The 12,546-nt window shown below is 42.1% G+C and overlaps 1 protein-coding gene across 1 annotated transcript in view; it reads left to right on the top strand.

Moving 5' to 3' along the window:
- LRRC38 (leucine rich repeat containing 38) overlaps positions 1-11,373 on the top strand; it is a 434,313-nt gene extending 422,940 nt beyond the window's left edge. The window contains exon 2 of the mRNA XM_078640989.1: positions 11,021-11,373. Within this exon, the coding sequence (XP_078497115.1) occupies positions 11,021-11,259 (239 nt within the window). The 3' untranslated portion in view covers positions 11,260-11,373. The remainder of the gene's footprint in view (positions 1-11,020) is intronic.
- Positions 11,374-12,546: the final 1,173 nt, after the last annotated feature.

The raw sequence follows: 12,546 nt of genomic DNA, 5'->3' as shown, positions 1-12,546 counted from the left end.
TGTTGAAGTGTAATGCTCTATGGGTCAAACAAGCGATCTTAAGTTGTATCCTGGCTTCAAAAGGAAGCCAATTGAGCGATTTGAGGTCCGGAGAGATGTTGTTGGTCTTCTTAGAGCCCGTGATAAGTCTAGTTGCAGCATTTAGAGATGCTCTGATGGGTGCTAAGCTGATTTTAGGTAGACCGCAAAGAGTCGCATTGCCATATTCAAGTCTGGAAATGACAAGTGCTTGCACTGCCGATTTAAAGTCATCCAGGGGAAGATAGGGTTTGAGCTTAAGCACTTTCCTAAAAACTTCTTTAGTGATCTAGACCGAAGTCACAGGCTGGTGGCACCTTGCTGTTTGTTGCAAAATATTGCATGTTTTTGTCCTCTTGTTTCTGTTGCTGTCCAAAGATGTCCACAGGAGCAGTGTAGACATCATGTTCTGTTGCTGCATGTTTCAACTGGTACTTAGCCTGCCTAATGTTTTTAGGATGCATAGAGATCAAAGGGTCCCACATGAGAACTGCTCAGAGTCTACCCTGTGCAGCTCTTGTTTGCAGATGGCACAGATGACACTCTAGGCATTTTCTTTGTTCCCTGGTGGTACGCTGAAAACTGTCACACCACTTTTTCAAGCATAGTGCTACGTGGTGCAGTGAAAGTTGTAACCACAATTATGTTGTCTTATTGGGAGTCAGCAGTAGCAGTAGACATACTGGTTGCAGTGATCGATACCAGGCTGTTCCCAGAGTCTGTAGGTGGCATTATGGATTCAGATTGTCTCTGACAAAACCAGTCAGGAAATGTGTTTCTGATAGTTTTTTTGCTGTGGGCATATTTTTAAACATTGTTTATCTTGTAGCAAATCAGTCTTCTGCTTTAATTTTTTTTTTTTTTTTTTTACCTCCCATTGGTTCCTTGGGGCTCATGCTGGACCGACCCATTAGTAGAGTGTCATCGGAATTGTGTTGAGGTTTTGCTTCCTATTCCAATGTATTGCAAGCAGTGGTGGTTCCTCCGCTATGGCGGAGGAGCGTCGCCCACTTCTTTCAAGCAGTGTGAGACCCAAAAACATAAAATGATAACAACTTTCAGTTATTATAATTTTATGTTTTGAGGGTGGGCAGGGCTGCTCTGCTCTTAGAACAGGGCACAGGAGGAGTGGTTTACCAACTCTTAAGTGCGCAATGACTGTTTGGTCGGCCCTCTCGGGCTGCCCAAACCAGTCATGCGCACTTTCACCGTTCTCCATGCAGGCTGCATTACAGCCTGCATGGAGAACATGCCCATCCCTCCAGTCCCTGGCTGAGCGCCGTGTCACGGCGGACAGACCAATCACATTGCTGCATCGCAGCATTGTGATTGGCCTGGGGGGAGCCTGGTTGCCTGCTTCTTGTTCCTGAAGTCGGAGGCAGGAGAGCAGGAGCCGAGACGCGGGACCCAGCGGCAAGGCAAGTTATTATTTTTTTTGTTGTGTTCACTCCCTCCCGCAATCTTGACCCCCTGCAACCACCTACACCTGCCCCCCCAACTGCGAGCCATCCCGGCCACCAGCCTCGGCCGCTGCATATAGGAGCGGTGGGCGGTGGGGTGGTAGGGACGGCTGGGGGGGATTTCGAGCGACGACCACAAGAGAAATTAATTATTTGATTTTCTTTTGTGGTCGTCTCTCAAAATCAACACACAGCCTGCCCCATCGCTCTTACCTGCAGCAGCCACGGCTGACTGCAATACTGAAAAAGTACTGCAGGCCCCGGATGTTTTTGCACAAGTTGAGTTTATTAGGATGGGTCCTTTGTTTTTGAAGTAAGACCTTTGAGGTTTTGTGACAGCTTCCAATAATGGTGATAATTTGAAGTTGTTTGAATACTTTTCCTTGTTTATCGCATCCTGTTTTATCTTTGGTGATCCAGTGTTACTTTACAAAGTACTGCTTGACTAATGACTCACAGTAAAAGCTTTTCTGATTGGGTCCTTCCTCTTTTCCAACTGTATACTGATTTAGCTGTGTGGTGTTTAGCTCTAGCATTTTGTCTTTTTCATCTTTTGGCGGCCACCCTGGGACAAGAGCTTCAGGGAGTGAGGAACAAGAACAGGAGAAGAGGAAGGAGGCCACCAAAGTGGGTCTATCGAGTGGTACTTCTTCTGCATCAGAGAAGGAGAGACCAAAGTCTCTGTCCTGAGGGTGACTTGCAAGTTGTGCAAAAAAACCTTCAACCGCAGGACAGTCAAAAAGTACAGCTATGAAACCTCTGGGATGCATAAGCATTTTAATGCATGACATTCCTGAGAATTCAATGCCAAAGTGGCAGTAATCTCTTCACACATAATCTTACGATTTTGCTGTAAATGTAGGAGATACAAGGTGGAGAGACTTGAAAATGGTGAATACTTCCTACTAAAATGGAGGGGGTTAGCGAGGAATATGGTGGGTTTTATATGTATACAAAAATTGAAGTTGAAAGAGTATAATGTATTTAATATTATGTATCGTAATGGTGAATTGCGAAAAAGTGTGGACTTGCAGCTAAGTACAGTGATACATTTACATGTGAGTATAGTTAGAAGGCATATAATACTTACATCTAGGAGTTAGTACTTCCACTGATGGCAAAACATATGACAAGATTTATGCTAGATTCCAAGAAGTATATTGAACTTTGTAAAAATGCCCTTAAGCAAATCTACAGCTTGATGTGGCAAGCCTTATTCACAAAGCAGGATGTTCAAATGTGAACATTGCTTTATTTTGTGATGCAACTGATGTAATAATTATTCCCATTACAAAATGTGAATTCACAGGGGGTGGCAACAATTGCTGTTTCCTGAATATTAATGAGGAAAGAGGCATTTTAGGACCTTTGAGAATATGAAAGCACAAATGAGGAACAGTGAGGCGCAGCAGACGTCTATCCCTCCGTTCGCATTCCTTTCAAGTGAACATTGGGGCATATTACCAACAACTAGCGATGATTATCGCTATGTTGGCTTAGCATCAATATTTTTATCGCCGAGCTGCGGCGATTTTTATCGCTTAGGAACCTTGCTATTATCAAGGTTTATCTCCTAAGCGATAAAAATCGGCCGAAATGCATGAATATCGCTGAAAAGTCAGTGATATTCATGCATTACCGAACTAATGCTCTTAGTCATGTTATCCACCTACCATTGGATAACATGGCTAAGAACTGCTCAGGGGCAGGTGTTAGCTTTTGGAGATATTCGCGCTTAGTGCGAATATCTCCAAAAGTTGGTAATAGGAGATAGCGATGTTAGGGACTGTTTCCAGTCGCTAACATCTTGGCACGCCCACTTTGCATGTCATTTGTGATACATTTCACTGACATGCAAAGCGGGGCCCAAGATGGTCGCTATCTCCTACTAGCTGTTGCTAACTGGTGTTAGCGACAGCTAGGTAATAGAGAGATAATTTTATCTCCGCTTTCTTGGCTTTTAAAGCCAAAAAAGCGGAGATAAACCCCCTTGATAATATGCCCCATTATTTTTAAAAGCAGCACTGACTTCTTGAAAATTTGCTCGAAGGAATGGGAGCAGTGGGGCAAGCAGTGGATCCTCAGTCCACTGGCTGCTTTCCCTGAGACAGCTGCCATGATTCCCAAAGCAGAGGGGACAGCTCTTCCTTTGTGAATCAGTTACCATTCCAAGTGGGGTATGAGTAATTGATCAATACTTTCCAACTGGAGTTGTGGTCTCAAGCCACTGATCCATTGCGTTGTGATTCACAAATAGGAAGGGGACATCCCTTTCAATGCTAATTTCTATTCCGAATGAGTTGCAAGCGTTATTTTGTGAGTTGGAAATACATTTCCAGTTTAAAAAAAAAAAACTTTTGTAGATTTTGAGAAAAACGTTTGGTGGCCGTAAAGCTTGTGATTTTGTGAATTGTCCATGTAGGCCCACCTCTTCCATATCAACTGTGCTGTATTAGTGACAGATGGTGTGGGATTTCTTCAATAGTGATTCCATAATCACACTTTCTATTGTACTATACAAAATTGAAAATATACACAATAAAATGTTTTCCTGATCGCATGAGTAGCTTCAAGACATACCAATTCACACAACACCCTGTGTGTCTCACAATCTCAGCTCTCGTAACATGGTTTCCGGGTGAAGAGCTGATATCACATAGTGTGTACACAATGAGCTGGACACCCCTATAAAGAGAATTTTTCAAGCTCACTGTGTTTGAGTCACAGCCGATGTCCATCGGGGTTTTACTAGTGGCGGCTGGTGACAATAAAAAATGGGGCGGCGAAAAATTTGGGATGACTCTTAAGTAGTGGGCGAGCACTGAATTTTGTTTACCTAAGCCGTATCATTATTTTAAAGACTGTGTACCACATCACACCCACTTGCACAGAATCCCAAATATAACTGAAATACGTGACCACTGCCCGGCATGCTCTACAGGGAGGCCGCAGAGCAGGGACAGGTGCCAAGAAAAGAGGCAGATGTGTGATATCAGGGAACGGAACATGCATTGGCACCAACACAAGAAACACGGTGCACTCTACATCACAGGGGCCTGAGCACAAATAGGTTTCAAAGAAGGATTGGATCTGAAGCATCAGCGTGCAAAGACAGGTGGACAACACAGTGAGAGCAGCTCTGCGATATCAGGGTGAAGTGGTGGCGTCACTACGCAGGAAAGGGGCCCAACTCAGTTATATCAGGGTGCAAAGAGAGAGACGATAATGGTAAAGCCATTGAGCTAAAAGTGTCAATAACCCTCGCACTCTGCCCCACTCCCATGACATGCAACACCCTCTTTCCTTTCCGGTATCCCATCTCCCGCATGAAAGGCCAACTACACACTCGTCTCTTTTTGTGGTCATTTGTTGGCCGCAGTTTATTAGGAATACAAGAAAACATGTATGTATTTTGCATTTTGCATGTTACGCCATCACACAGTTCTTTGGTATTGTTTTTTGGGCCCTTCAGGGCCGTTTCTTTGCGTAGGTTGGATGTTTTGCGCCCCTTTTGCGCGGGGAGGGGATAGCTTCTCTCCCAGGGTTAGGCCGACTCGCTACCTTGTCCGTCTTTGTTGTGCCCTGCCATCCGGCTGGGGCTGGGCTGAGAGGGCCGTCTCCATTTGCTACCCCCTCCCCCCTTAGGTAGGCCAAGCTACCCAGCCGTGAGGCATCCCAGAGTCGCTGTCCTTAGGTCAACTCTCCCAATCCAGCGGTACAAAAGGGGGTGGTGATATTACCACCCCCTTTTGTACCACTCTGTTCGCCATAAGTTGGCAGGGTATGCTCAGACGTGAGTCCCTTGCTCACTTTGCCACTGGATTCAAGCAAACCTGGCTGAATACGGCTGAAATGCCAGAAACCTGTCCCAGGAAGCTTGTTTCCGGTCCAGGGAAGGCATGGCTTGGCAGTTCGGGCTGGACTGTTCCCATGAGGCACAGGGTCAGACTGATTTGCATATGGCCATGTCTGAACTGGGGTGGCAGAGTGGGCTAAAGAACGGAGATGGATTAAACCCAGATCAGTTGACTGGGGGTGAGTGTTTGATTGGTTCAGATGCTCCGTCCATCACCACCACCACCTTTTGTACCGCTCTGTGGCTTCAATTGCGCAGCTGCAGACCCCGCAAGTCACAGCTTATTTTTTAATACAATCGCGCACACAATTTCGTATTCAAGCATCTTGGCTGTTTGCAACCAGGGCCGGACTGACTACCGAGCAGTTTGGAATGCTGCCGAGCTGGGGGCTGATTTCACTGCGGTGGGGGCTGATTTCGTTCATGGATACCTGCGTGTGATTCGAAATAATTAAAGCAAAACGAATTTCGTTTAGCACACGCAGGTCTCCATGAACAAAGTCAGCCCCCAGCTCAGCAGCATTCCAAATTGCCCGGTAGCCAGTCCGGCCCTGTTTGCAACTCAAATCAAAGAAAATGTTTTTGCATTTTACTCCAGTTTGATTCTCCACTGATTTTTATTTCCGAGTGATCGGATTTCCTTTGGCAGCCGAGCACAAGCACTGCACCACATTTTAATTTTCACCATTTAGGATTTTACGAGGTACAACTTACTTTGAAAGCTACTGCTGCGTTCCACTTCCAGTAAGGTCAGGACGGACGACGGAGCAGGAAAGGTATGACTCATCGTCTCTCCCACTCCCTCTGGCAGCCTTCTTCACCCTTCCTAAGCCCGGCCCCTCTTGTGATGAGTGTTTCACTGTCGCCACCCACTCCCTCGGTCTTCCTATCTGCCTGACACTCCCCCTGCCACTGAAAATTATGGAGTTCTGTGAACTCCTCCCGGGGTCATTGGGAAAGCGCCCAAAAAGAACCCTTATTTACGGCATTGAAAGTCGGCACGCCCTCTGCAGTGATTTCACTACTGCTGTAGATTGTGCCTGCTGGTCGAAGAATACCTCGCCCAGCAGGCATGCGCAAAAAGACCGCACCTCTGCAAAGTTCCTCACAGCTGCCGTATTAGACACATGAGAGCAGCAACCAAGCAGTGAATTTGTTTCAGCTGCTTGGTGTTTTGTAATTCTTTTCATGCCTCTCCCCTAATGGTGGCAGGGCAACGCCCATTTTGCCCATTAACACCAGCCGCCCCTGGGTTTTACGACTTCCCCAGAACTTGGGCGACAGCCTCACAATCCTCTTTAATTTATTGGGTCCAGGGGTCTGTTTGGGCAGCGCTGTGCTCCAAACGCCCCCCCCATCTCCTTGGACCTGCCCCCTTGAGTTTCGGTGAGGTGGTAATGGACAGTCCCCCCAACTCCAATCTTGGCTACTTCAAGCCCCTCACACAGTAAAATGAAGTTAATTTTTAAGTTGACAGGTCTGAGATTCACACTGATATTCTCTGTATCAGGAGACCTCTTGCTGTGTCTATGGTCTGTGCACCTTAGGATGTTTTGGAATGTAGCTCTAGATACCTGTAAGTAATTGTTCAGATCATCTACTAAAGTAATAGATGTGACAGTAGTGATTGTTTGTAAGAGAATCATATGCACTTAGACATAGGGCCTGTAGCTCCTCAATAGAGACTGTCAAGGGCATTTGGTGACCTGAGTGTAACCTTCTACGACCAACTTGTCGTGTTTGCATCTCTAGGATATCGGATCTGCCCAATGCTTTCCAATAGGACAAGGGATCATTCAATTTTTATGATCAAATATGTCAATATGGCACTCTGGGAGCATTGTCTGAAGAGGAGTACAATGCATCGATGGATTAGAACTAAACAGAAACAATCTATTTGCTGTCTTCAAGAAGAAAGGGACAGATCTCTATGAATTTTGTGAAAATGTACTCCATTTATATTTTGTACATACCCGCTATTCTTTCTATCTTTTCCACATAGTTTTACATTATATGTAAGCACATATCTACTATTGTTATTAATTGTACGTGAACATGTTTACATTTACTATTTGCATTCTTTTTTTACATATGTCACTCACAACACATTTTGAGAACTTGTTATAGCATTATTTTATGTTTGTACCCTATGCATGTGATGCAATGAATTTAAGAAAAGCGTTATGGTGCCCTCAAAACTGTATGTGCTATGCAAAACTGCATTAATAAAAATACCATTATTCTTTGATGTGTTGTTTTTGGTATACTGTATGCTAGGCCTACAAAATAAAGGACAGTTGAGCATCATACAAATCATAGATAATATACATAGCAGGAACCTTAAAAATGGCCAATGTATAGGTCATGTTGAGGCTGGTCTTAAAGATTCAAGAATACCTATTGCATTATTCAAAATGTGAATTGGGATTGGATGGAGAAACAGGAGAAACTGCAAAGCTTGAGTACTGCAATGAGTGGCAGTTGTCTAAGGCTGGCATTGGCAAACAGAAGTTACAAAAGTGGTGAGTGTGGTGGAGGGTATAGGGATGAGAGCGTGGTGATAGAAGATTGGAGAAGGACTGACTAGAGAAAAGGAAAAGTTATGAAAGAGAAAGGAGATGAAGCATTTTAAGCGTAAAATGTATGTTAACAGGCAGTGTAGTGTGTAAATACAGGGCTTATGGTCTTTGATGCCTCTCGTGAATAGTGCAAAATGTACATCTGACAAAACTTCATAATGACATTTATTTTCCTTAATTTACAAATCCATCTCATGCACTGGAAATTATTTTGAAATTCTATATATTTGTATATGCAATTTACGGGGAAAGAAACCAGTGATTTCCCTTATTTGTAACCTGTATCTGTTTCCACTTCTGTCCTCCACCATTCACTTTGCCCTTTTTTAGGTCTGGCATTAGCAAAGACCTTTTGATTTTACTAAAATTATATGTATAATATACTTACTTAAAGGGGCTTTCAGCCACCACTCTCCATCCTTTGGTTGTGTCATTCACATTTTGCTTTCGCCCACTACAGCATACAGCATACACAAATTTTTAGTCAGCCTACCCAAACCATTGGTCAACTTAATTTTGAGTGACAGCATTTTGCTCTTTCACAATGAGCACATCCACATACAAGATAGTTCCCTTCAGTGCCAGTGTTTTTGTTTTCCCTTTATAATTACTTTAGTGAGGCCCCTGATGTAATAGAAGGATGCTTTCCACCAGATGTGACCACTTGGCGCATTCCAATTTGATCAGTTCCTGTCTCCTGACAATGATGTTGTAAATTTATTTTGGACAGTTATTTGTTTATCTGACTGCTTGCATTTCACAGAATAATACATTGCCTTTATTTGAAACTGTTCTGTATTAACTTCTCCTCTTTTTACTGTGCATGCAATTCGTAAACCAAAAGCTTTAATATTATACAATGTGAAATATTAGGCAACACAATTCTTCAGAACACTTTTATTCTGGATTCAGTTTCACCAATGGTTTTTAATAAACTTTGCCCAGGGAGAAACAATCTACCTTTATTGCAGCACTTGTAACACCTTTTTCTAGCTTTCTTTCCTTCCATATTTCTTTCTTTCCTTCCTTATTGCTTTCTTTCTCTCTTGCCTTCTTTCTTTCATTCACGCTTTTCACTTTCTTTCTTTATTCTTCCTCTTTCTTTTCTTCCTTCTTTCTTTCTCCTTCCTTCCTTCCTTCCTTCCATCCTTCCTTCCTCCCCTACTTTCCTTGTTTCTTTATTTTTTTCTTTATTTTTTTCTTTCTCTTTTTGTTTCTTTTTCTCTCTTTCTCTCTTTTTTTGTCAAAGGCAAGAGGCAGAATGATGAGCTTATTACAGTATATGTTAACCTAAAAACTAAAATTATGTGCATTACAGAGTTACTTATAGGGGTTTTAAGCTGCATATCATCCATTAATCTGTGATTGTGCCATTCACATCCCCCCACCATCCCCCGAGCATGCATCAAGGCACAACGTGTAAGCCCACTTTAGCCATTGGCTGAGTTCACTATGAACTATATGCTGCCCTTTCACAAGGAGCACATCACCACACAAAGGAGTTACTTTTAGTGCCAGGGCTAACGTAAGGTGTGCTTTTTGATCAAAAAAAGATTGTTGCCTTTTGACGATTTTATTTTTCTAGATTGATCAACATCTGGCAGTTTCCTGAGTGATAAAGTTTTGCAAAACCCATGAAAAAATAAGAATTGCCAAAAGGCTGGTGGCACAACCCCAACTTATTGGATTTGCCAATACTTGTTTACCTTAGTTGGGAAGACCTCAATAGTTACTCTTTTAACATAAAATCTTCCTCGGTCTTTGGCTGTATATGCAGAGTTATGTTTTTCCTTTGTTTTCGAATTTTGCTTTGCACCTGACTTGTGTCTTTTCTTCCTAACCATCTATTCTTTCTGGAATTATTTTCTCTCTTTTTCATGTAAGGCTTCCCTAGTTTTGGTCCTACTTTCGGCTCCAACTACCATGAAATAGTACAGCCTCCAGCATCCCTCTATCATTTTGTATTTCCTAATACAACTTTCCATTTATTTTGTGATATATATATACACTAACTCTAATCATTTTAGGCATTGTTAGAAATGTTCTTGCTTTTATTTTTTTCAATGCAATCCTCACTCAGATTCAGTACACTATAGATTATTTTAGTACATTTGTGAAATTTGGTTGGATTTTGTCAATGTAGTATTTTTCTCAGCTTGCTATTGCTTTAAGTTTGATTTCGTCAGCCTCAGACCATTTGAATAAATTGTCCAGCTTAGATTGTTAGCAAGCTACAATAGTTCTGCAAGGACAGCTAAACTTCCTTATCCTGCTGTGCCTGGCTCTAGCTGTATTTCTACCTGTTGTGAGCAGAGTTCCTGCCTCTGTGATTGTCCTCTATATTATGTTATTCACAGTTTAGATTTCTTATGTATTGTCATAGAAACACTTAGCACAGTGATGGCTTCTCTAAGGGTTTACTCAAACATAGAAAACTGTAAAATTCATGTAGTTTACTCAATTACCTCCCACAAGATCCCTGAGGGAAAGGTTCAATCTTTATGAAATGGGGGCTTGATAATATGCCCTGGAGAATTCCAATAGAATCCCAGGTTCACACCAGAACATGGACTTCTATGGGAATTCTCAAGAGCATATTATCAAGGCCATTATCGCTGCATTAGCGGCAGTTTTATGCCCGTAAACTGGCGATAATTTTTAATGCCGTTCTTGATAATATGCACAAGAGTTTCGTAAGGAAAATCTGATGCTGCTGATATTGTGTAAAGGATTTTTGTCAGACATTGGTTGTCAATTTTCTATTATGACCTCCCCTTGGGGCAATATTTTTCTTGATGATATTTATGACATTATATTTATATCAGACAATGTTTGGAGCACATTTTCTAATATTAACTCCAACTGGGCAATATTTTTAAGACACTAATAATGACTCAATATTTATGTCAGGCAATACTCTAACAATGATATTCAGCTACTAAATAGCTCACATCAGTCAAAATGGAACTGGTGTAAGAAATAATGTTAGATTATCATCCTGTTGCACATGTAAGCATGAGATACTGTTTCCATGACAAATGCCTTTAGTAAGAGCAACTGGATCCACCATATTGTTAATGCCTCTCTTTTGTGCTCTTCTTTTGTAGGAGTTCAAGAAATCCACTGCTCCTTGGAGGACAGGAAGGTCTTCCTGCACGAGCTGTCGGAGATCAGCTTCAGCGAATGCAAGTTTAGCTTGTCCTTAACAGACTTCTTGATCATCATTTTTTCAGGAGTGGTCGTCCTAATTGCTGCCATTTTCTCCAGCTTCTTCCTGGCCACAACTGTGCACTGCTTCCAGAGGTGCGCCCCGAGCAAAGAGGATGACGATGAAGACGAGGACTGAATATATTTTTTTATGTATCTTAAAACAATGTACAGAGAATCTCATTTTTATTTATAAATGATCGCATACATCACAATGGCACAACTGAGAAAAGATAAAAAAATAAACTTTCTAAAGAAATTCATGACAGAGGTCAATATAGTTTTGCTTCTCAAAGTAGATTTATAGATCCTCTTTTCTTGAGAGTGAATATTATGCTCCAAAAAATAAATTGCTTTTTTGTTGCCACTGTTTTAGAGGGCTGAGTGCCACACATTGCAGATGTTAACATATACATTTTAATATTGTCTGCACATCCAGTTGCTTTGAAAGTAGAGATGCCCTGAAACTGGAGAAAGACAGCAGGGGGGGGCTTAGAGGACAGGGGAGGGGGTGAGAGATCTCTATTTGTACATGAGTGAACATTCCTACTGTAAAGGCTCATCCCCCACTAGAAAAGAGTTCCTTCTATCCAAACATGTGCATAGATCCACACACATTAAACATCTCATGTAGCTATGTTTTTCCCCTAAAACAACAGAAGAGATGAACAATTGATTCACCGGATTAACCTCGAACCAGAGACAATGCTTACTCTAAACAAGGGTTATCGTGAACACATCATTATATGTTATGTTGAGCTTCATTAAATGCAATGAAATTTGCCAAGAACATCATCAAATGAGTCGCTGGTTTGGGAAGGGTGGCAGATTTCTAAAGTTCACTGATTCTGAATGAACAATCAATTCAACTGCTAGAAGGAGTTCTATGCTTTGGGGCTCAGGGCACACAGTAACTTAGTAGAACACAGATAGAAAGCCTTGACCTGTCCACCTCCTGCAATGCTGCCTGTGACCCATTTTGCATTGATATGTGTTAGTTGGTGCACAGTGCCAATTCCTCCCAGCTCTTTATCTCAGTTTGAGGTTTTGAGGTCCAGTGTGTGTAATACTAGGTGGGTCAAAGTAACTTCTTAAATGGAACATAAAACTCTTGAAAATGGTTTCTGCTATGGTTGGTACTCACCCTATGTAACAGGATAGTGCCTAGTGCTTGTAGATGAGACAAACTTACTCAATTTAGCTGGTAGCATTCCTTGACAAGGTCCCCGCACATGCCACTTTACACTGCTGGATTCAGTAGTTAGTGATTCTTTGTCTCTTTGTAGACTGTATATAGTGTACTAAACATCAACTCCTGTGTGAACATAAATAATATTGTAACTAATGTAGTGAAACAAAAATGGCAGACTCAATTTTGTAAGCGGTGTCATGAATCCTATCTTCATCAAATGTTCCTCATGGCTTT

The sequence above is a fragment of the Lissotriton helveticus genome, chromosome 5_1, assembly GCF_964261635.1.
Source record: "Lissotriton helveticus chromosome 5_1, aLisHel1.1, whole genome shotgun sequence".
Taxonomy (NCBI): domain Eukaryota; kingdom Metazoa; phylum Chordata; class Amphibia; order Caudata; family Salamandridae; genus Lissotriton; species Lissotriton helveticus.
Note: the sequence above shows the minus strand (reverse complement) of the source record. Positions and strands in the feature narration are given on the sequence as shown.